This window comes from Dendropsophus ebraccatus, chromosome 3 (genome assembly GCF_027789765.1).
Source record: "Dendropsophus ebraccatus isolate aDenEbr1 chromosome 3, aDenEbr1.pat, whole genome shotgun sequence".
Classification (NCBI taxonomy): domain Eukaryota; kingdom Metazoa; phylum Chordata; class Amphibia; order Anura; family Hylidae; genus Dendropsophus; species Dendropsophus ebraccatus.
The window spans coordinates 108824586-108846110 of record NC_091456.1 but is presented as its reverse complement, the minus strand read 5'-3'; the positions used below and the strand labels follow the sequence as shown (position 1 = coordinate 108846110).

The 21525-nt window shown below is 40.7% G+C and overlaps 1 protein-coding gene across 1 annotated transcript in view; it reads left to right on the top strand.

Annotated features, from left to right (window-relative positions):
* Nucleotides 1-17681, top strand: part of TMEM59L (transmembrane protein 59 like) — a 57600-nt gene extending 39919 nt beyond the window's left edge. Inside the window, exons 2-8 of the mRNA XM_069962478.1 lie at nt 77-182; nt 3591-3685; nt 6743-6892; nt 6976-7084; nt 13479-13590; nt 14747-14864; nt 16143-17681. Coding sequence (XP_069818579.1) covers nt 77-182; nt 3591-3685; nt 6743-6892; nt 6976-7084; nt 13479-13590; nt 14747-14864; nt 16143-16304 — 852 coding nt within the window. The 3' untranslated portion in view covers nt 16305-17681. The remainder of the gene's footprint in view (nt 1-76; nt 183-3590; nt 3686-6742; nt 6893-6975; nt 7085-13478; nt 13591-14746; nt 14865-16142) is intronic.
* Nucleotides 17682-21525: the final 3844 nt, after the last annotated feature.

The window sequence follows — 21525 nt, the reverse complement described above, 5'->3', positions numbered from 1 at the left end:
TGTCTGATTGTTACAGTTTACATAAACTTAAGAGAATATTACTACAAATGTTCAAGCTGCCTTTGTCTTCCAACAGGATGATGTCCTTGGTGCCTGCTACAGAGGGTGCAGACTTTTTTCAATTTGCCATTTTGTGGATGTCACTGCGGACCTCAATACTACAAGAGCTGAGTGCGAGTCAGGTAACTATAGATAATATTAAGAGATTTATAGTCTTACGTTTGATGGGATTTTTACCACCACCAGCGCTTATCTGTTGGCTTGGTGATGAGAATCTGATTGGTAAGGATTTGGCCATTGGGACCATTGATCACAAGAACAAGGGCCCCAGGTCCCCAGTGGACATGCGATTAGCCTCTCCAATGATTTCTATGGTCCTGACAAAGACAAATGAGCCTAACACTCCTGCAAATAAGTGATGGGTGTTGTTAATTGGACGACCCCTTTAAAAGTTTTTTTCAAGGATTGTAATATTGATAACCTATCTTTAAAATAGGCCATTAATATTTAATGAAGGGGCTCTAACACATGGAACGAATTTAGCAGAATGAAGGGGTTGTAGCTTTTTAGTAAGCACTGTTTTCACAGGTGCAGTGCCTATATGCACTGGTGGGGCCACACCTGTGCACCTGGTAAAATAATTTTGTTAATCATCTAAGGTCTGGGTAGTTAGAAAAGGCTAGAAAATATTAAATAAACTAATGCTGTGTTTACACTTAACGGTTATCGTTCTAATTTTTGCAATAACGATAGTATTTGAGTGATAATCGGCTCATGTAAACACAGCAAACGATCAAGCGACGAGCGAGAAATTGTTCATTGTGATCTTTCAACATGTTCTCAAGTCGTTGCTGGTCATTCGCTAAAAAATTCCAAATCGCTTCATGTAAACAGTCTTTCACCGATTCACCCTATGTGTGGGATGGGCTTCAGCGACCTTAAAACGACCACAATAACGATTTTTGCATACGATATATCTTTCCATCTAAACGCTGATCGTTATAAAAAACACATTTTTACTTCAAAATCGTTACTTGTTCGATTGGGCGAATTATCGCTTCGTGTAAACGCAGCATAAAAGTGAATATTCTACATTCACAGACCTTAGTGGAAGTCATAAGAATTGAGTGGCATTGATTTTAACTCCTAGACGACCTAGGACGTATAGGGACACCCTGGCCACCTGTCACCAGACGACTCTGGGTGTACCCGTACGTCCTGAGTTCCTGATGTGCCATGAAGCTTCATAGCAGGTGGGGACCGGCTGCACTCAGTAGCCGGGCCCTCTCAGTTAATGACAGGCTGCACTGATCACGCTGCAGCCTGTCATTAACCCCTCGCCGTTTAAGTGTAAGTGACAGGAGTAGCTCCTGTGACTGCAGGGGGTCCCAATCGTGTCGGACCGCCGGAGGTCTCATACCTTCCTCCATGCGGTCCGATCAGCGCTCTGCCCATTGAGTCTGCCACAGGCAGGTAATATAAGAGTCCCCTAAGGTGACTTAAAGCGACTCGGTACCCACAATCTGACCCCCCAAACCGCTTGTACTTTTGAATAGCTGTTTTTAATCCAAGATCTGTCCTGCGCTCCGTTTGGCAGGTGATGCAGTTATTGTCATAAAAAATTACTTTTAAAATTGCAGCTCTGTGCCCTACGGGCATATCTGTGCCCAAACTTTGCACCACCCCTCCGTCCCTCCTCCCCGCCCTCCTCATCATTAGGAATGCTCCAGGCAGATTGCCTATTATTCACCACCTGTGTTACCACAGCACATGGGCTTGATCATTAAGACACCTGTGCAATGTTCTAACAGGAGTAAATGTTCCAGTGGCATTCCTAATGATGGTGGGGAGGAGGGACAGAGGGGTGGTGTAAAGTTAAGGCACAGATACGCCCGTAGGGCACGGGGCTGCAATTTTAAAATTCATTTTTTATGACAATAACTGCATCATCTGCCAAACGGACCCCAGGACAGATCTTGGATTAAAAGCAGCTATCCGAAGGTACAAGTGGTTTGGGGGGGTCAGAGTCGCTTTAAAATGTGTATAAATAAAAAGTTTAAATGTTTTTAAAAATACCCCAAAGCCCCTCCCCCAATAAAGATTAAAATCACCCCCTATCCCATTATATAAATAAAACATATAAAAATAATTAAAGAAATTAACATATTATATACCGTGGCGTGCATAATTGTCCGATCTATTAAAATATAACAATAGTCATCCCAAACGGCGTAAATGAAAAGTGGGAAAAAAGCGGCAGAATTGATTCTTTGTTTGTTACATTGTATACTTAAAAAAATTTATAAAAAGTGATCAAAACGTCTGATCTAGACAAATATGGTATTAAAAAAAACTAGAGATCATGGTGCAAAAAATTACATCCTATACAGCCCCGTAGGTGAAAAACTAAAACCGTTATAAGAGTCACAATAGGCTTATTTTAATAATACTTAATTGCAATAAAAAAGGATTTCATTTAAAAAAAAAAAAAAAAAAACATTGGAGAATCTGTGTAAACCTGCATATGGTTGTGTTCGGACTGACCTATAGAATAAAGGTCTCATGTCACTTTTATCATATAGTGCATTAGGTAGTCACAGGAACCCCCCAAAAGTTACCATATTGCATTCTTTTTTACAATTTCACCAATTTATATCTTCATAAATAATATTTGTGGGGTTCCAGCATACATGTTATGGTAGAATGAGAGACGTCATTACAAAGTACTACTACTCCTGTAAAAAACAAGCCCTTACATGGCCCTGTAGATAGAAAAATGAAAGTGTTTGAATATATTTGTGGCACTGTAATGACACAGCCACACAAACATAACTTTTCATATGATGCTGCTCATGGTCAGACTAACAATTCATTTCATACTTCTTATTATGTATTCAGTCTCCTTTCCCCAGCTGCTGATTCTGCTGAAGACACAAAACACTGTGTGGCAGCTCTTCTCTCTTTATCCCCTCCTCCCCTTACCTTTCCAAGACGGCTGATATAAACAAGTAACTATCTGCAGCTAAAGCCTGTAATGGACTTATTTACTTCACTCGTCTCAAAAGAACGAGGAGAGAAGGAGACGGAGAGAAAAATTCACACATAGATTTTTTTTTCAGCAGTAAGCAGCAGCTCAGAACTGAGAGGAGACTGAATAGATAATTACATATAGTTAATAAGTTATAGTTATTTATTATTATAGTTATATAGTTATAGTTATACAGTATAGTTATTATTATTATAGTTAATTAATGGTCAGCAACATATCAAAAGTTACATTTGAGTGGAATACCCCTTTAATATTTGAGAGATACATTTGTGTAAATTTTCTACAAGGGTCATGGCATTACTTCAAACATGTCAGTTATTACCTGATAGAATATGTTGTAATTTTAAGAACCTGCAATCGCTTCATCTGAAGTGATGTCTTAAACTTTAGTGTAGTCATTGCTGTTTGTGTGATTACATTTGATCAGTAAATCAGTCTGTCTACCAAAATAAAATTTCTTAGACATGAATTTTGCATTGTAAACAGAAGATTCATTTACCACTTGCATTTATATTACGCATTCATTTTCCTTCTGTTACAGCATGTGCTGAAGCCTATTCAAAAACGGATGAACAGTATGGCTGTACAACAGGCTGTAGAAAACAACTAATTGAAGTTGAAAGCCAGAAGGAAAAGGTAACAGAAATAATTGTTGCATGTAAAATTTATACTGGACAGTATATGATGCAGGGAAAGCAGAATTTCTAATTGGTCATTGGTTATATTTCTCCCTCACGCAACCCAAAGGTTCTCCCACATTCAGAAGTTATCCCCTATCCATGAGCTAGCTGATTGGTGGGGGTCCCAGCAGTTGAACCCCATTGATCAGCTAGTTATGTCCTATCCTATGGATGGGTATATCTATTGATTGTGAGGTAATGCCTTTAACCCCTTCAGGACCAATTTACATTTATGGCTATAGGGATTTTGTGTGTACTGTATTTGTGTGGTTTTTTTTTTCAATTGCATACTTTGGTTTTGATGTAACACCATGGGGACTTCACTGTTTGATTGCCTGACTACAGGCACCTTACATTGCAGTGTTGATCTGCCTGTAATAGGCAAAGCTGATTAGGCTCTGCCTTAGGCCGATCCTGATCAACCACTGTAGCTCTGACACAGGAGGCCTAAGGAAAGGAACCATTGGGGCTGAGCGATCGCTCCACACAGCCCCGATTGTGAACAGAGGCAGAATTCTTCCTCTATTTTACCCTATAGATACTGCATTGTTCACTGCAGCTATAGGGTTAACTACAGCTGTGGTGTCCCACCACAGGTGTTTATTTCACCACACCTGTCGCAAAAGCCTTTCACTCAGGTGGTGATGAAGGTATTTATCGGTTTCACCACCACATGTCAGTGTTTTGTTTGTAAACCTGTATCTATTGCACAACTGTAGTTAACAAAGGGTTACTCTTTACTCCTTCTATGTTATGTATTTTGCTGACCAATTGAGACACTTCCTTCTCTTATACTTATCACTATTCTTCTGTACACATTCGTTTCCACCACTCACAGGGGCTCTTACACACCTTTGTAGGAAGTAGTCACTTGGTTGTAGGAAGAGTAGCGCCAGTTTACCTCAGATTCTTGTGGGAGGAAGACACACACAGAGTAGGCATTCCTGCTGTAGTTAAGCCAGGGTCTGGCTCTCCCAGGACCCCTGTCAAGGACAGTCCAGCTGTGTTGGGGAGTCAGTACACACGTGTATGAAGCAACCAGAGACTTTCAGTTTCTTTAGTCTAACTATCTACATTATGCAGTGCTAGACGGCACAAGGAGGACAAATCGGGGAATAACCCAGCCCACGCTGAGAACCACTCTACACAGTGCAGGGCAGTATCCTAGCTACAGAGGAACTGACCCGGATAGAGCAAAGCTACAGTAATGAAGGTCTATGTACTCTATCTCGCAGCGCAGGTGACAACGGAAAATTTCGGACACTTAGCCAGGTAACCACGACTGGGGCTTGTGTCACCCTAGTAAGATGAGTACCTCGAGACTGTAGGGCAGAAGGTGGTCAGACAACATAGTCTAAACACAGGTATCTCTCTCAAGTATCTCTCAAGTCTTCTTCTTTCTAAAGTTCTGACAGAGCATTTAACTACCTTGGGTTGGGACTCCCTTGACAAACTCCTCTTCTCTTCACTGCTCAACTCTCAGCTATACAAATACCACTACACCTACCTCTATTATATCAGCACTTACGAGTATCTCCCAGCACAGATCCAGTGAACACAAGTCTATATCAAGATATCTGCTGCCAAAGTATTCTGTATTCCAAGAGACTGTTCAGTAAAACCACTATATTTATTCTAGGACTTATTGCATCATTGCACCAGCACCTATACAAATCCACTACACTCCTTGGGTCATTTTCCCCTTTCTGTGGGTGGTGGTACAGATAGTCCGGGTGGGTCGTTTGCCACTCAGGACTACCATGACAGGAGCCAAAGGGACCCATCACAGCCTTGCAGGTCACCGACTATTGGAGAACAGTACAAACTAGCCATGTATAAAACAAATACTAACATCACACCTTTGTGCTGGACTAGCACTGGCGTCAAAACATTACCATCACTGGCTGAGCTGTACAAAACCGATTAACCACCACAGAAGTGGCGACACCGGTAACAACCTTAGCAAGTGACCGGTCGAGTACCACACCGCAATCCGGGCTTGTCCCTGATCTCAGCGTTTGTTGTGGGTGCCTGGCTATCACTGTCAACCGTGCCCCCCCCCACGCAGATGGCACAGGCACAGCTTCTGCGCCTGTGTCATCCCAGTTATGTATTAGCACGTCCATTTGCATGAACTGCTGTTTAAATAGGACATGCGCTGCAGCCCTGGCCACTTGCCTCAGTTGTTTGGTTAGATTGGCCAAACAAATTTATTTAGTTTACTGTTCCCATTGGTAAAAAGTTTACATACACCAAGTTGACTGTGCCTTTAAAGGAAATCTGTCAGCTGCAATTCACATTCCAAACTGCTTACACTGTTAGAAAGTTGTCAAGGGGGGTACCTTTCATATATCTGTCTGTGCCTTGTGATGGCTTTAGAGGCTTCTGACAGACTAATTGACATAATTTTTGCTAATTGGTGGTGTACCCGTAACAGTATTTTCAAGCACTATTTCACAAAATGTTTGACATGTCATACAGACATTACAAGTAAAGAACACCAACAGCATCCAGGAAGGTGCAAATAATTTTCCAGCCATGTATTAGGTATCTAAACACGTAAGCTATGTTTCAACCCCACAACCATCTTTGACATAACCAATGGGAAAAAAGACATGTCAAAAGCTTTGATCGGTCAGGTTTGGGGTGACGTATCGTTAAAGACAGCTAGGAGAAGAGCTCGGCTGAGCGTTTCACTCTATGGCTTGCTACTTTTCCAGTCTTCTTGCAGGAGATGGCCTGCTTCTGTATTCCACAGCAAGATAGGGAGAACAGTGAGTCTAAATGGTTCTAGCTATCGGTGGGGGTCTGAACACCCAGACCCCAACAGATCTAAACTTTTAACATTTGAAACAAACTAATAAATAATTCAAACAAGAGGAGGGCCCTGCTCCAAAAGCTTACAATAAGGAAAGTAGTTTGATTTTAACAATAGTCCAGTGCTATTCTCTGCATTTCTGGAGAAATGTCTTATTTAGTATCTGACAGTGTTCCATTTTTCTATAAAATGTAGATGCTGGATCTCAGACTTCCTACATCCTTTTCCATGTTTGACCTGATCTCTGGCTTCTGCAGTGACATTGTAAATTCAGCTCAGAGCTTCATCTCTTCTACCTGGACTTTCTACTTGCAGTCTGATGATGGGAAAGTTGTGGTGTTCCAGGTATGATGTCATTTCTGACTGAATTACTAACAACAATGCTTGTCCGGTATTTTTAGCTCAATAAATTTGTAATTTTCTTTCAGTCACAGCCAGAAGTAGAATACCCAGTGTTGGAGCTTCAGGCTCCAAGATCTGAAGTCACTGATAAAACTTGGCTTTCTGCACGATTTAACACCCTGAAACCCCACACAGGTACAGTGTAAGACATCATAATAATGTGAATATCAGAGAAAGCATCAGGTCCCTGCTAACCTTTTTTACCCTTTTGATTTTCAATTATTGTTAAATTCTCTATTTTAAAATGCAACATTAGTGCATCAACAAAAGGCATCATTTGTAAAAACTTCTGTCATGTCATAGAGACATGTCAGAAGTGCATATTGGTTGGGGTACGGGTGCTGAGACCCCCCCCCACACACACACACACACACACACTGATCGCTAGAATGAAGGGGCAGAAGCACTCAGCAGCGCACGCTCTGTCCCTTCATCTCCACTATACAGAGGTGAATTCTATGGACTGCTAATACAAGCAGTCTACCGAATTATATTGGAAGCCATTATATTTCCATTATAATGCAGTAGACTGCAGTTATAGCGGAGATGAAGGGGACGAGCGCGTGCCACTTAGCTCTACTGCCCCTTCATTTTAGCTAGCGATCGTCAGGGGTCACAGTAAACCACTGATACACACTTCTGGCATGGCACTATGACATGTCAGAAGTTTTTACAAATGATAGTTACACTTTAAGGCTATGTTTACACTATGTATGTGTGCGGCTTTATTTTTTATGCGGCTGGAAATGTGCTGCTGAAACTACGACCGTGGGAAAATATAGACATGCGGCTGAAAACATACGGTCATTTACTTGGAAATCTGGTTCAACTAAAAAGAACAAATAAAATCTTTAGAAAGTGATGCAAACACCTCTGGATGCATCTGGGAAAGCAGGGAAACAGTATTACAGGAATCGCTATTACCGGGGTTTGCGATCCTCTGCAGTAATGCCGATGCCTCTCATGGTTAATATATTTAATTAATAAAACACATTTTATTTGAAATAAAGTCCCTTTCGTTGTTCAATAATTAAATTTAAACAAATCCATCATTTTGCAATTAAATATACAGTTAAAATAAATATATATATAAATAAATGTATATTTATATATATTTATTTTTTGACAGTATATTTAATTGCACAATGATGGATTCGTTTAAATTAAATTATTGAACAACAAAACTGATTTTATTACAACGAAAATGTGTTTTATTAATTAAATATTAATTAGTACAGGAAGCTCCATTAAGCCGTTAATTCATATTGCCGGCAATAGAGCATTCTGTACTAATCATCACTTTACTTTAATGAAAACATCAAATGTTTCTTCTAATTATGTTATCACAATAGCATTATTAGAAGAAACATTTTGAATTTTATGTGCACTCAGCTGATTGGCTGATCGGCTAAACGCATATATAAAGAGCCGGTCCGCAGTACAGTGACTTCATTGTGCTGCAGACCAGCGAAGAGGACACATCGGGGTGAGTATACAGATCTCCCCACCCCCTCCCCAGCACTGCACCCATCCCAGCAAGGAAGGGGGGGTCACTTAACCCCTTCCTTGCTGGTATGGGTGCAGTCTGACATCAGTCTAGCCCCCAAGGGGTTAAGGGGGATGCAATACATCCTCCCTTAACCCCTTGGGGGCCAGACTGTAAGCAGCGATCTGTAAAGATGCTGCATACTGTAAGGTGCACAACACCGCTCACAATGATGGGTGTTGTGCTCCTGTTTGTGTGTTTTTTGTGTGTTTCTCCCTTTTTGTTTTTCAGATATCGGTATCCTGTGGATTACGTCGGATTCGGTGGACTACGTCGATGACCAGCGGTTGTTTGGTGTTTTTTTTTAATAAAATGGTCAATGAGGGGTGTGGGGGTGTTTTTAATTGAATTAAAAAAAAATTTCACTTGTGTGTTGTCTTTATTTCTTTACTTTATAGACTTAGTAGTGGAAGCCGTCTAATAGACGGAATCCATTACTAAGTCGGGGCCTAGTGTTAGCCGGTATAAAATGGCTAACACTAACCCCCCATTATTACCCCAGTACCCAATGCCACCAGGGGTACTGGAAAGAGCCGGGTGCCAGTGGTCCCGGAGCGTCAAAATTGGTGCTCCTGGACTGGGTGGCAGCAGGCTGGTAAGATTTAGGCTGGGGAGGGCCTTAAACAATGGCTCTTCCCACCCTGGTGTTACCAGGCTGCTGTCGTTTGGTTTTTAACCTGGCTGGTTATAAAAATAGGGACCCTATGCTTTTTTTTTTATTATTATTTATTTATTTAAAAAAAAACCGCATAAGGTCCCCCCTATTTTTATAACCAGCCGGGTTAAAAACCAAACGACAGCAGCCTGGTAACACCAGGGTGGGAGGAGCCATTGTTTTAGGCCCTCCCCAGCCTAAATCTTACCAGCCTGCTGCCGCCCAGTCCACGAGCGCCAATTTTGACGCTCCGGGACTACTGGCACCCGGCTCTTCCCAGTACCCCTGGTGGCATTGGGTACTGGGGTAATAATGGGGGGTTAGTGTTAGCCATTTTATAGCTGCTAACACTAGGCCCCGACTTAGTAATGGATTCCGTCTATTACACAGCTTCCACTACTAAGTTTATAAAGTAAAGAAATAAAGACAACACACAAGTGAAAAAATTTTTATTCAAATAAAAACACCCCCACACCCCTCATTGACCATTTTATAAAAAAAAAAACACCAAACAACCGCTGGTCATCGACGTAGTCCACCGAATCCGACGTAATCCACAGGATACCGATATCTGAAAAACAAAAAGGGAGAAACACACAAAAAACACACAAACAGGAGCACAACACCCATCATTGTGAGCGGTGTTGTGCACCTTACAGTATGCAGCATCTTTACAGATCGCTGCTTACAGTCTGGCCCCCAAGGGGTTAAGGGAGGAGGTTTTGCATCCCCCTTAACCCCTTGGGGGCCAGACTGATGTCAGACTGCACCCATCCCAGCAAGGAAGGGGCTAAGTGACCCCCCTTCCTTGCTGGGAGGGGTGCAGTGCAGGGGAGGGGGTGGGGAGAGCTGTATACTCACCCCGATGTTGTCTCTTCGCTGGTCCACAGCACAATGAAGTCACTGTGCTGCGGACCTGCTAATTATATGTGCGCTCAGCCAATCAGCTGAGCGCACATATAATTCAAAAATGTTTCTTCTAATAATGCTATTGTGATAACATAATTAGAAAAAACATTTGATGTTTTTATTAAAGTAAAGTGATGATTAGTACAGAATGCTCTATTGCCGGCAATATGAATTAACGGCTTAATGGAGCTTCCTGTACTAATTAATATTTAATTAATAAAACACATTTTCCTTGTAATAAAATCAGTTTCGTTGTTCAATAATTTAATTCTAACGAATCCGTCATTGTGCATTAAATATACTGTCAAAAAATAAATATATATATATATATATAGATATAAACCAACAAAACACAACAATCACTGAACTCAGGGAGAACAGTGAAAAATTCCAATGGAGTACCCATTTACGAGTCTCCATTGATTGTCCCATACAAAATTTAAATATGCAAAAAAGGGGTCCGTGGAGCCTCAGTTACGAGTCTCAAAACACGGGAATAGCCAGATATCCCTCTCTCCAGAGAAGGAAGCCCAAGCTAGCCTTGGTAACCCTTGTCTTATGTCGTTATACTCGCCACAGAGTTAGACTTTGACTCACAGGGGCCACCCTGGTGTTTCCCTATTTAGGTCCTAAAGCTCGCAACAGAGTGAGGACCTGAGGGACTACGTATCAGGGTGGTTTGGTGCTCTCCCCACTAGGAGGCACCCCTTGGCAATGGGCTTCCTTCTCTGGAGAGAGGGATATCTGGCTATTCCCGTGTTTTGAGACTCGTAACTGAGGCTCCACGGACCCCTTTTTTGCATATTTAAATTTTGTATGGGACAATCAATGGAGACTCGTAAATGGGTACTCCATTGGAATTTTTCACTGTTCTCCCTGAGTTCAGTGATTGTTGTGTTTTGTTGGTCTATTTATCATTGCCCCAGTAGCCAGAATCCTGCTCCACACTGACGAGGGGCAAATACCCCGAAACTGCAGTCTGTGGATGGATGCCTAGCCTTGGTAACCCTTGTCTTATGTCGTTATACTCGCCACAGAGTTAGACTTTGACTCACAGGGGCCACCCTGGTGTTTCCCTATTTAGGTCCTAAAGCTCGCAACAGAGTGAGGACCTGAGGGACTACGTATCAGGGTGGTTTGGTGCTCTCCCCACTAGGAGGCACCCCTTGGCAATGGGCTTCCTTCTCTGGAGAGAGGGATATCTGGCTATTCCCGTGTTTTGAGACTCGTAACTGAGGCTCCACGGACCCCTTTTTTGCATATTTAAATTTTGTATGGGACAATCAATGGAGACTCGTAAATGGGTACTCCATTGGAATTTTTCACTGTTCTCCCTGAGTTCAGTGATTGTTGTGTTTTGTTGGTCTATTTATCATTGCCCCAGTAGCCAGAATCCTGCTCCACACTGACGAGGGGCAAATACCCCGAAACTGCAGTCTGTGGATGGATGCCTAGCCTTGGTAACCCTTGTCTTATGTCGTTATACTCGCCACAGAGTTAGACTTTGACTCACAGGGGCAACCCTGGTGTTTCCCTATTTAGGTCCTAAAGCTCGCAACAGAGTGAGGACCTGAGGGACTACGTATCAGGGTGGTTTGGTGCTCTCCCCACTCGTAACTGAGGCTCCACGGACCCCTTTTTTGCATATATATATATATATATATATATATATATATATATATATATAAATATACATTTATTTATATATATATTTATTTTAACAGTATATTTAATTGCACAATGATGGATTCGTTAGAATTAAATTATTGAACAACGAAAGGGACTTTATTACAAAGAAAATGTGTTTTATTAATTTAATATATTAACTATTAGAGGCATCGGCATTCGGCATTATTGCCGGCTATTTTTGAAGTACTCCGTACGGACCGCCTGTCAATCCACGGCCGTGAATTTGCACAGTTCCAGCCGCAAACAATGGTCTTGTTCATTTTTTACGGGTCCGTTTACGATAGGGCCGTAGGTTCATACATAGTGTGCACTGTGCAGCCGTATATCGTATACTTTCCAGCGTACGCATGAACCGGAAAAATCCGGCCGATGATTTACCGCCCGCAATACAGCCGCACAGATACATAGTGTGAACCTAGCCTAAGGCTGGGTTCACACTACGTATATTTCAGTCAGTATTGTGGTCCTCATATTGCAACCAAAACCAGGAGTGGATTAAAAACACAGGATCTGTTCACACAATGTTGAAATTGAGTGGATGGCCGCCATATAACAGTAAATAACTGCCATTATTTCAATATAACAGCCGTTGTTTTAAAATAACAGCAAATATTTGCCATTAAATGGCGGCCATCCACTCAATTTCAACATTGTGTGAACAGATCTTTTCTGGGTTTTTAATCCACTCCTGGTTTTGGTTGAAATGTGAGGACCACAATACTGACTGAAATATACGTACTGTGAACGCAGCCTGAAGGGAACCTGTCAGCTGGGTTAGCTTCACTGGTGATATAGAAGCCTTATGTTATTATGCAGTCAGTTGGGCTGATGACTGTGAAACATTACTAGGCATGCTCTGCTATTGTGACACCAGTAGATACTTATGCTATCTTTCTGCTGTTGTCACCTATTACCCTTTTTAAGAGTATGTTTACACAGAGATTTTTGAGGCCAGTTCACACTGAGTAAACATGGTGTAATTCCGCGGCGGACCTTTCCGCCACGGAATCCCGCAGTGCTCAGTGTGCTGCTGTAAGTGAATGATAGGGCGCACACTCGTCCGCCCCCTTTCCTCCCTGCTCAAAGAAGTAACATGTTACTTTATGTTACATTATATATTAAAAAAAAAAAAATTATAAAAAGTGATCAAAACGTCCGATCTTCACAAATATGGTATTAATAAAAACAAGAGATCATGGCAAAAAAAATTACACCCCATACAGCCCGGTTGGTGAAAAAATAAAACTGTTATGAGCCTCACAATAAGCCCATTTTATTAATAATTAATTGCCAAATAAAAGAATTTCATTAAAAAAATTTATAAAAATAAATAATAATTTTAGGGCTCCATAATGAAAGACGCCATTACAAAGTACAATTATTCCTGTAAAAAACAAGCCCCCACATGGCCCTGTAGATAGAAAAGTAGAAAACTAGATAGAAAGATGAAAGTGCTAGAGCTCTCAGAAGGGGAGGAGGAAAAAACAAAAACACAAAAATTTAAATTTGCGCGGTCCATTGGGTCATTTTTGGCTTGGTCCTCAAAGGGTTAAAAATACATATGCATTGCATTCTACTGTCACTTTGGTAATGAGAATGGTTCTTTATATTATTCATAGGCATTAAATCTAAAGACTTCCCTATTTCCTGTTAGAATGGAACCAGTCCAATATAAATGTTTTTGCTGCTGGAGAGATCAGGAATTATCATCTAATTATGTCCTTTTTTAGGTGTACATGACAAAACTGAGAAGAGTTCAATTAAGGAGCCCAAAATGAAGCATAAGTTACCCCACATGGAGACCCCACAGTCAGAACATGATTTTCTGGGCTGCATGTCCAAGTAAGTAGAGAAGAAAGTATTTGTGTTAAGTCTTTGTGTTAGAAAGAAGGGTTATTTCTTTTAGTAAATCTTTCAAAATAAGTGTGTGACAAAGTTTGTAAACTGCCTTGCTTCTCTTGTAAAAGTCATCAAGACCACACTCTGTGCTTACACTACTACCCAGATGACATCTGGAAAGATGTGGCGTGATGGCAGAGGTGCAGGACAGAACATCATCTCAGCATCAGCTGGTGCAGCCAAGGCTGTAGTGCACTGTATGGCCCTCATATTTCCCGCTCCCAACTTGTTAGTTGTTGACTTGGCCGCTTGGAGAAGCCAACCAAATATGCAGACATCAAGGCTGCAGTGTAGAATGCAGCTGAGGGACCACTGAAGGGAATCCTGGGATACATAGAAGATAAGGTTGTCTCATCTCACAAGCACTTTGTGAAAAATGATCTCCTGGTATGACAATGAATGTGGATACAGCCACCGTGCTGTGGACCTCCTAGCTTACATTTCCACCCAGGAGTAAAGTGTCATCACAGCTATGCCTCTCCTGTCACTGCAGGGCCCACTGTCTTACCCAGTGTCTGTCCGTCAGTTTCTGTGTTAAAAAATAAAATTGTGAAACACTAAAAAATACATATATATTCAGTAGGGGAGGTTTAATTATTTTTTTTTTTTTCTTGGAAATGTGGTGACCATAGGAAAGGCAGAGCAAGCTGCGGGCGTCTGGGGTATGAAAAAAAAGAGAGTGGCGCTATGCCCAGAAAAACACACCTCTCTCACCCATCTGGCCTGCCCTTGTATCCTACCAGTATTACTGTACCTCCTTCTCTGCCTACCAGATCTCACTGCTGTCTGATGTTTTTTATTAACTTTTATTTGGTGTATGTTGGAAGAGGGTCAGTCTTTACGGCGAGTTTATCCCACACTCTATTTTACTTGGAAAAGTTGGGGGTCGTCTTATATGTCGGAAAATATGGTGTATATATATATTTCTGAAACAATAGAAAAATACACAATATGTTTTGCAATGAAAGAGCTTGTTGCAATTTCATGCTACTTGTGATTTAGGCAGTTTCACTCTCCTGAATTTTTAGCAGTGTTAAATTGTGCTTGTATTATATGCATTTTATGAAGCTAATGTTACCTTTTGTAATTTTCTTTGTAGGCGCTCCGGATTACCACGTTGGATTCTTGCTGCTTGCTTGTTTCTGTCCATCATGGTGATGCTTTGGCTTAGCTGTGCCAGCTTGGTGACTGCTCCTGACCAACATATAAAGGCTCAGGTAGTGTATCACACTCTTTACCTTTGCTTTTTGGGAAATGCTGTTTGAAAATACTATATTTTTCTGACTTTAAAGGGGAGCTTTCAGCAGGTTGAACAAATCTAACCTACTGATAGCTCCCTAGTGGGCATGGGACCCTTAGGATGAAGGTGTGTCTGTTACCTCCATCCTCGGTGCCATTTCTGTGCTGTTTATTCTAAAATCCTCTGGCTGCTAAGCTGTTAGGAGCACTGGGGGCAGTATGTAACAGACATAGCTTTATTCTCAATGCCCCATGCCCACTAGTAGAGTAATAAACACAGAAAAAAGACACAGCGCCTCATAGAGTGACACAATAGTGATATAAGGTGAGCACAATGCCATAACTGTAGTTACTGTAGAACATATGTTGCTATAATGTTCAGTAACATAGCACTGTTGTCTAGACCAGTGATTTTCAACCTTTTTTGACCTTTTTATACTTAATATAGATTCTAAATGTATTTATACTCACTCAGTGTGAAACCTGGGCCTGTTTTCTTCTCCCTCCTGTGCTTCTCTCCACCATACTTCTCCCCCCTGCTTCTCTCCTGTGCTTCTCTCCACCATACTTCTCCCCCATGCTTCTGTTCCACCATACTTCTCTCCCCTGCTTCTCTCCTGTGCTTCTCTCCACCATACTTCTCACCTGTGCTTCTCTCCCCCATGCTTTTCTCCTGTGCTTCTCTCCACCATACTTCTTTCCCCCCTGCTTCTCTCCACCAAACTTCTCTCCCCCCTGCTTCTCTCCGCTGTTTCTCTCCCCCATCCCCAGGTTTCTCTCCCCCCCTTCCTCCTCACCTCCTCCGCCGCTGCTGTCCGCCTCACCTACTGGCCGCCCGTAGGGCCCAGACGTGCTCCTCCAATCAGCGGAGACAGGAAGCATGGTGCGCTGCGGCGGGCCGTAGCGCACACGTTGATTGGATGCGTGCATCACGGCCCTCTGCAGCGCACCACGCAACCGCCCACATTATAATCCGCCACTGATTGCTGCACATTGCCGGGGAACAAAACACAGGGGCACCATAGTGTGGGGAACTTTCCCCGCAGCACACCAGACCATGTGTCGTGGCACACTGGTTGAAAATCACTGGTCTAGATAACACCCTTTTATTGAATACTGGGTACTGAATACTCAGAAAGACGAGGTGACATGTGGAAAAAACAGACTTTGAATGACATGATGTAGCTATTGGACCTAATTGTTTTTCCTCTGGAAATATAATTTATCTTTTTTATCTTTTTTTTTCCCCCTGAAAGCCACTAAGCATAAATGGAGACAAAGAGTATCTGGAAGACATGGAAAAGCCAGACCCCTTTCCACTGCCTCCTGTTGTGGCTGTTACCATCTGCCCTACTGAAGAGAGTGAGGAAGCCGGACCACTACCTGTTAAAGTGGACCTTGATAAAACCATAATCTAAAACGGTCTTTTATACACCTTTAATGCTTGAGGGGATTCAGTACCACAATGCATTAATGGGAATAATTGTTTCGTTATACTGGTTTCATGAACTGTACTCTTGCTTCCTTTTGTTGCAAAGCATCTAGGATGATTGATCTACAGACACAGAACCCACCACAAATGGTCCGAATCTTGTGGTGTCGAGTGTAGAAAGTGAAAGGTTGCGTTGTTGGTTTTGGTAACAATAATATTCCTTTTTCAGCTTTAGAGGTTTTCATGCATCTAATTTGCCGACAATGTTATGAAAACATTTTTATGTCTTCTCGCGTATGAAGACAAAGAGATTATAAAGCTGTACTGTATGTAAGATCTTAAAGATGTTCATGATAATATATTACAATATTGTTAATAGTAAAGAAGATGTTAGTAACACCCAAGAGGCACGCTCAGGTTGACTCAAAAACATAATCCACACAATATATAGCAACTTTACATCAAACTGTATATTGGCCTGTGTCTTGGTCTCTATGAAGACACTACTGGTATTGCATGACTCTAATAACCATTCTTTACAGTATATGTATGTTTTTTTTATTAATTTCTGGAAAATCAAGGTACAGCTAAAATGCACTGCTGCTTTCACAAAGGAGATGTATTTTATAAATATACAAGTACAGTAGGTTGCTAAATTCATTTTGTAAGTTAGGCTATGGTTTTGTGAAATGTTTTTGAATTGCAGGTAATTGTTGCATAGAACAGTCTTTTTTTCATTGACTGTCATGTTGCCTTTTTTTGACTGCAATAAGAATTTCAGTGTGTTAACGTTTATTATTTCCTTCTGTATACAGCTTTTGGCAGTAGATCTCAGTACTGGAACCCCTGCCAATAGGATGGTATTGCTTTATACCATTTGGTAATACCATTTTTAAAGTAAGGATTACACAGACTGTATTTGTTATGTACAGGTTTGCCAGATCATCCAATGTGATAGCTGCTTTTTGTAAACACATGTCACTCTGTTACTTGCATATGCTTTGAACATGTCATGGAAAAGGATTGGTGAAATTAGACAACCCCCATAACCTTTCATGCAAATTGTTAAAAATCTATCAAACACAGCTGGATCCTGCATGTTAGTGAACATGTTGTGGATTAAGGAGGGATTATTGTATACTTCATATCTGCTAACTGATCAGAAGAAGATAGCATAAACATTTCCACATTTCCATTTCCCATCTTTTCTGATATTTGTTATATGAAAATGGGTAGGATGGCCATTTGCATGTCAAAATATTTGTAACATGACAGTTTTTATGCAAGAGTACTTTATCATTCACTCAAGAGTTGCATTGACCATATATGAAATTATGCATTAAAATCCACTGTTTAAACGGTTTGAGAATGTATATCATTCAATTTAGCCCTACTACTGCAAGATGAACTTATATACTATATACAGATAGTGCCAATTTTCTGGGTTTGAAGGTAAATAGCTTTTTCAACCTGTTGGCTTTAAGTTATTAGCATGTGTTGTTTTATTTTTGTTTACTGACAATATATTACATTAACCATTTCAAAGACATGGTGGATAAATAAAACCCAGTTATCGCTCTGCAGCCCTGAGAAAGATCTGAGCGGATGCCTGTTTTGCCTGTGTATCACTTGACACCTGCTGAATAACTGGAAACTAAGCTTGGAGCAGATATGGGCAATGCGTTGGACCATCAGGCAGTAAAGTTAACATGAGACTGTATGGCAGCAGTGCCTCTAAGCAATTTTAATTTTAAAGATTCTTGTTATCCAGCAAATAGCATTGAAATACAGATATTTCTAAAGAGAGAAACTTGAAGAAAGAAATGTCGTGTAGACCCATTTCATGAAAGGATGCAAGATGTTCTCTACCTATAGGTATTCATTTATGTTAAAAAAAGCTAGCTGAATGCTTGTTTTCCTGCTCCATTAGAATCAATGGAGCTGCGTAACAGAGGGGAGAAGAGATTGTCATACTGGGCACCGGCAACCCACCCCCAGGGCTTCATACCAGGCTGGTGCTAGTGAATAAACTGGCGCTGTGCACAGGAACCAGGTACCGGCATCCTCGTGCCGGTCTATTTATGTCAAAAACCACACAGCATACATTAATGGTACATTCACTTTAAATATTTTTTTTTATTATGTGTATTTCTCAAGCAGCACTGCATCTGTTATCATTAAACACTCTTGAAATCATAAGGGATCGCCAGAAGAATGTCTTCAGGCTTCTTAGTGGCACTTTTTCAGGCACTTAGTGGCTTCTTATGGGGCTTCATAAAGTAAACACATTTTATTATGGTATTCCATTACCAATGTCAAAAAGCATAATTTTTTTCACCATCATCCACCTTACACACAAACACCCCATATATATAAAGCAGAAAGCACTAAAGTCGGAACAATGTTTCTCTTGGATCTTACATTAAATTATTTGTCAATATTAGCTTTCCTTAATAATTATCTCTACATTTCTTGGGTGCCTGTATTTCTCTTAAATCATATTGATTTCCAAGTATACATCAGGTTTATTTCTACAAAATTATCTTCCTTATTTCCAAAAACCCGGTTATTAAAGGGAACCAATCAGCTCCCTGTAGGGAGAATAAACTGGCCCCAACGCCTTGGCCACAGTCCACCACAGAACGACAAATTCAAAATCTTCATTATCTGTCCCAGCAAACAGTAAGTAAGCATGCAGGCATGTAGTCATGCTGGCTCCGCCCTCTTCCTGGTCACTCATGCTTGATTGGCAGCCTGAGTGCTTGGCTTTGCATTGAGTTGCCAGCATTCAAGCTGCCAATGAATGGCTGGGAAGAGGGTGGAGGTAGCAGTACTTTATGCTGCTGCAGCTCCGCCCTCATGCCTACTTACTTGGCGCCGGGACAGACAATTAAAGATGAAGATTTTTAATTTGTCGTCATTGAAAACTGCCAGGCACAGCTGTAAGGCACTGAGGCCAGTACACTGATTGGTTCCATTAAAAGACATCTTAGTGTCAAATGTTTCGCTCCCTATTTTATTGCTGCTGTTTATATTGATAGTTTGTCAATTAAAATTCCAAGGATGACTCATTTGGGACCATCTGTCTATGTTTCATGTTTGCTTGTCTCATGCCTGATTTACAATTGGTAGTTACAAGTTAAGGCCCCTTCTTCACAGAAAATGTTTTACCTACATGTACTGTAGGACAACTTTTTTTATTGTGATTCTTGCAAAAGACCCCAAATGATCCATTTGATCTAATAATATTTCTTTACAACTTTGACTCTAAGCACAGATAATGAACTACAGTGCACTCCCAGCTATTATAAACGGGTGTTTATATTTTACAAGCAATTTTCAGTGGCATACGTAATTTTAGGTCGATCTGAGAAAATATGTTAAATGAGGCTGAACGTGAAAGTGAACGACCGGTAATTGCCAAAGTACTGACTCAGTCTGCCTTGTCAAATAACTATGTGCATTTGTGCTTCATTAAGTAATACAAAGACATTTCTGCAATCTCATAAAAATATGTTTAGATGATTTACTGATGAGTTATGTACATATCTGATGGAACATGGTAAAACATAATGTAAAAAAAATATCTGTTTGGTTCTTGGGTATCAGTTTACCAACATGAATACTACTGGCAGAGAAAGGCTAAATAAAATATGACATCACAATAGTAGTTTATATGCTATGAAATAAAGAAAAACCTAATTTACTTTAATTTATGTCTATACTCCCAAGCATTCTATTCAATAAAGCTGTTCATACACCTGTTGGCTGAACACTTATCTTTCCTAACTTCCCCATTCACAGAAACTTTCAAACATTCATGTGTTGTCTACGGGGAAGGGAGGGGCGAGCCACAGTCAGGCTTATCTCTCAGAATAAAAAGGGTGCATGGCAATATCATCAGTCGATGGAGAGTTGAGAGGCTTCTATATACCTAAGGGGTCTTTTACACTGGCTGATGATCACAAAAGAGCTAGAAATGGATAATCCTTGCATGTTTTTTGCTGCACTAAATTATATCGACATCGGTCTCCATTTAAACAGGGAGTGTGCTGTCAAAAACAATATATTTTACAGGCATTACAGGGTTATTCAATCAGCATTCTGTCCAGACACTTCAGTGCTTGCATACATGTCTGTGGATGAAGAATCTAACAAACCTATGCGCTGGTAACATCTTAAACATAAAGTCATTTACCCCTTTTGATGCCACTTATACACATGGCTATCAATAGATAGATAGAAAGGCTGCATCCACATGACTATATCAGTGTTGTTTGTGAGCACAGATTCAACTTTTGGCCCAAAGTAGCCTGTATTCAAATGGAAATTATAAGCAGGCATATTAAAACATATTTAACTGTATATTACTCAATAACAATAAAGATGACCATACACCTTACTAACTTTAATAACACCTTGATAACTGTTAGCCAACCTCTCTCCATACACAGTATGATTCAGCACAGCCTGTGTTCTCTATGGAAGAAAGGGTAAGCCGCAATCAGACAGCTCAGATGGCGGCTTATCTCTTTGAGGACAAAGGGGTTGGACAGTGTTTTTTCTTCACACCTGACCCCTATGGGTAGAGCCCCATATTCTTTATACTGGTGGCCAAACAGAAATATAAAGTGTATGGGGACCTTAACAAAGATATCCTTATAATGCTACCCAATGCAACCTATTACCACCAGATACTTATTTTCTGTTTTAAAACATCAAGAGAAAATTGATATGGTCGCGTGAGATTAGGTAGTAAAGGGTTTTCATTCTAGCAGCATTTCAATGCAATTTCAGACACAAGCTATATTGGAAGAGGAAAAAAGAGATCCAAAAACTATATTGTCTATACAACATTACGAAACAGTCTTAGATCTTTCTTTGACTATATCTTGTGTGGCCAGTTTTGCTAGCGAAAGGCATTGCTTTAGGAAAATTTCAGACATTCTTGAATGTGACATTCAATTTGGCAGGTAAATCTATGCCTAATGATGTTGTTTTTGTGCTTGTTATATATGATAGGTCCATCAAAAGACCTGCTGCTTCCTGGAGCAACTAGTCAAAATAGACATTTTAGAAAGTCTCTAATCACGTTGATCAAAAGCTTCAGAGTAAATGTTCATTGACCACAAATTAAGTATCAGTACTTTGGGTAAAAGCAAGGGTTATTTTATGCATCTTCTGAAATAACTGGTGTGTTTGGCATA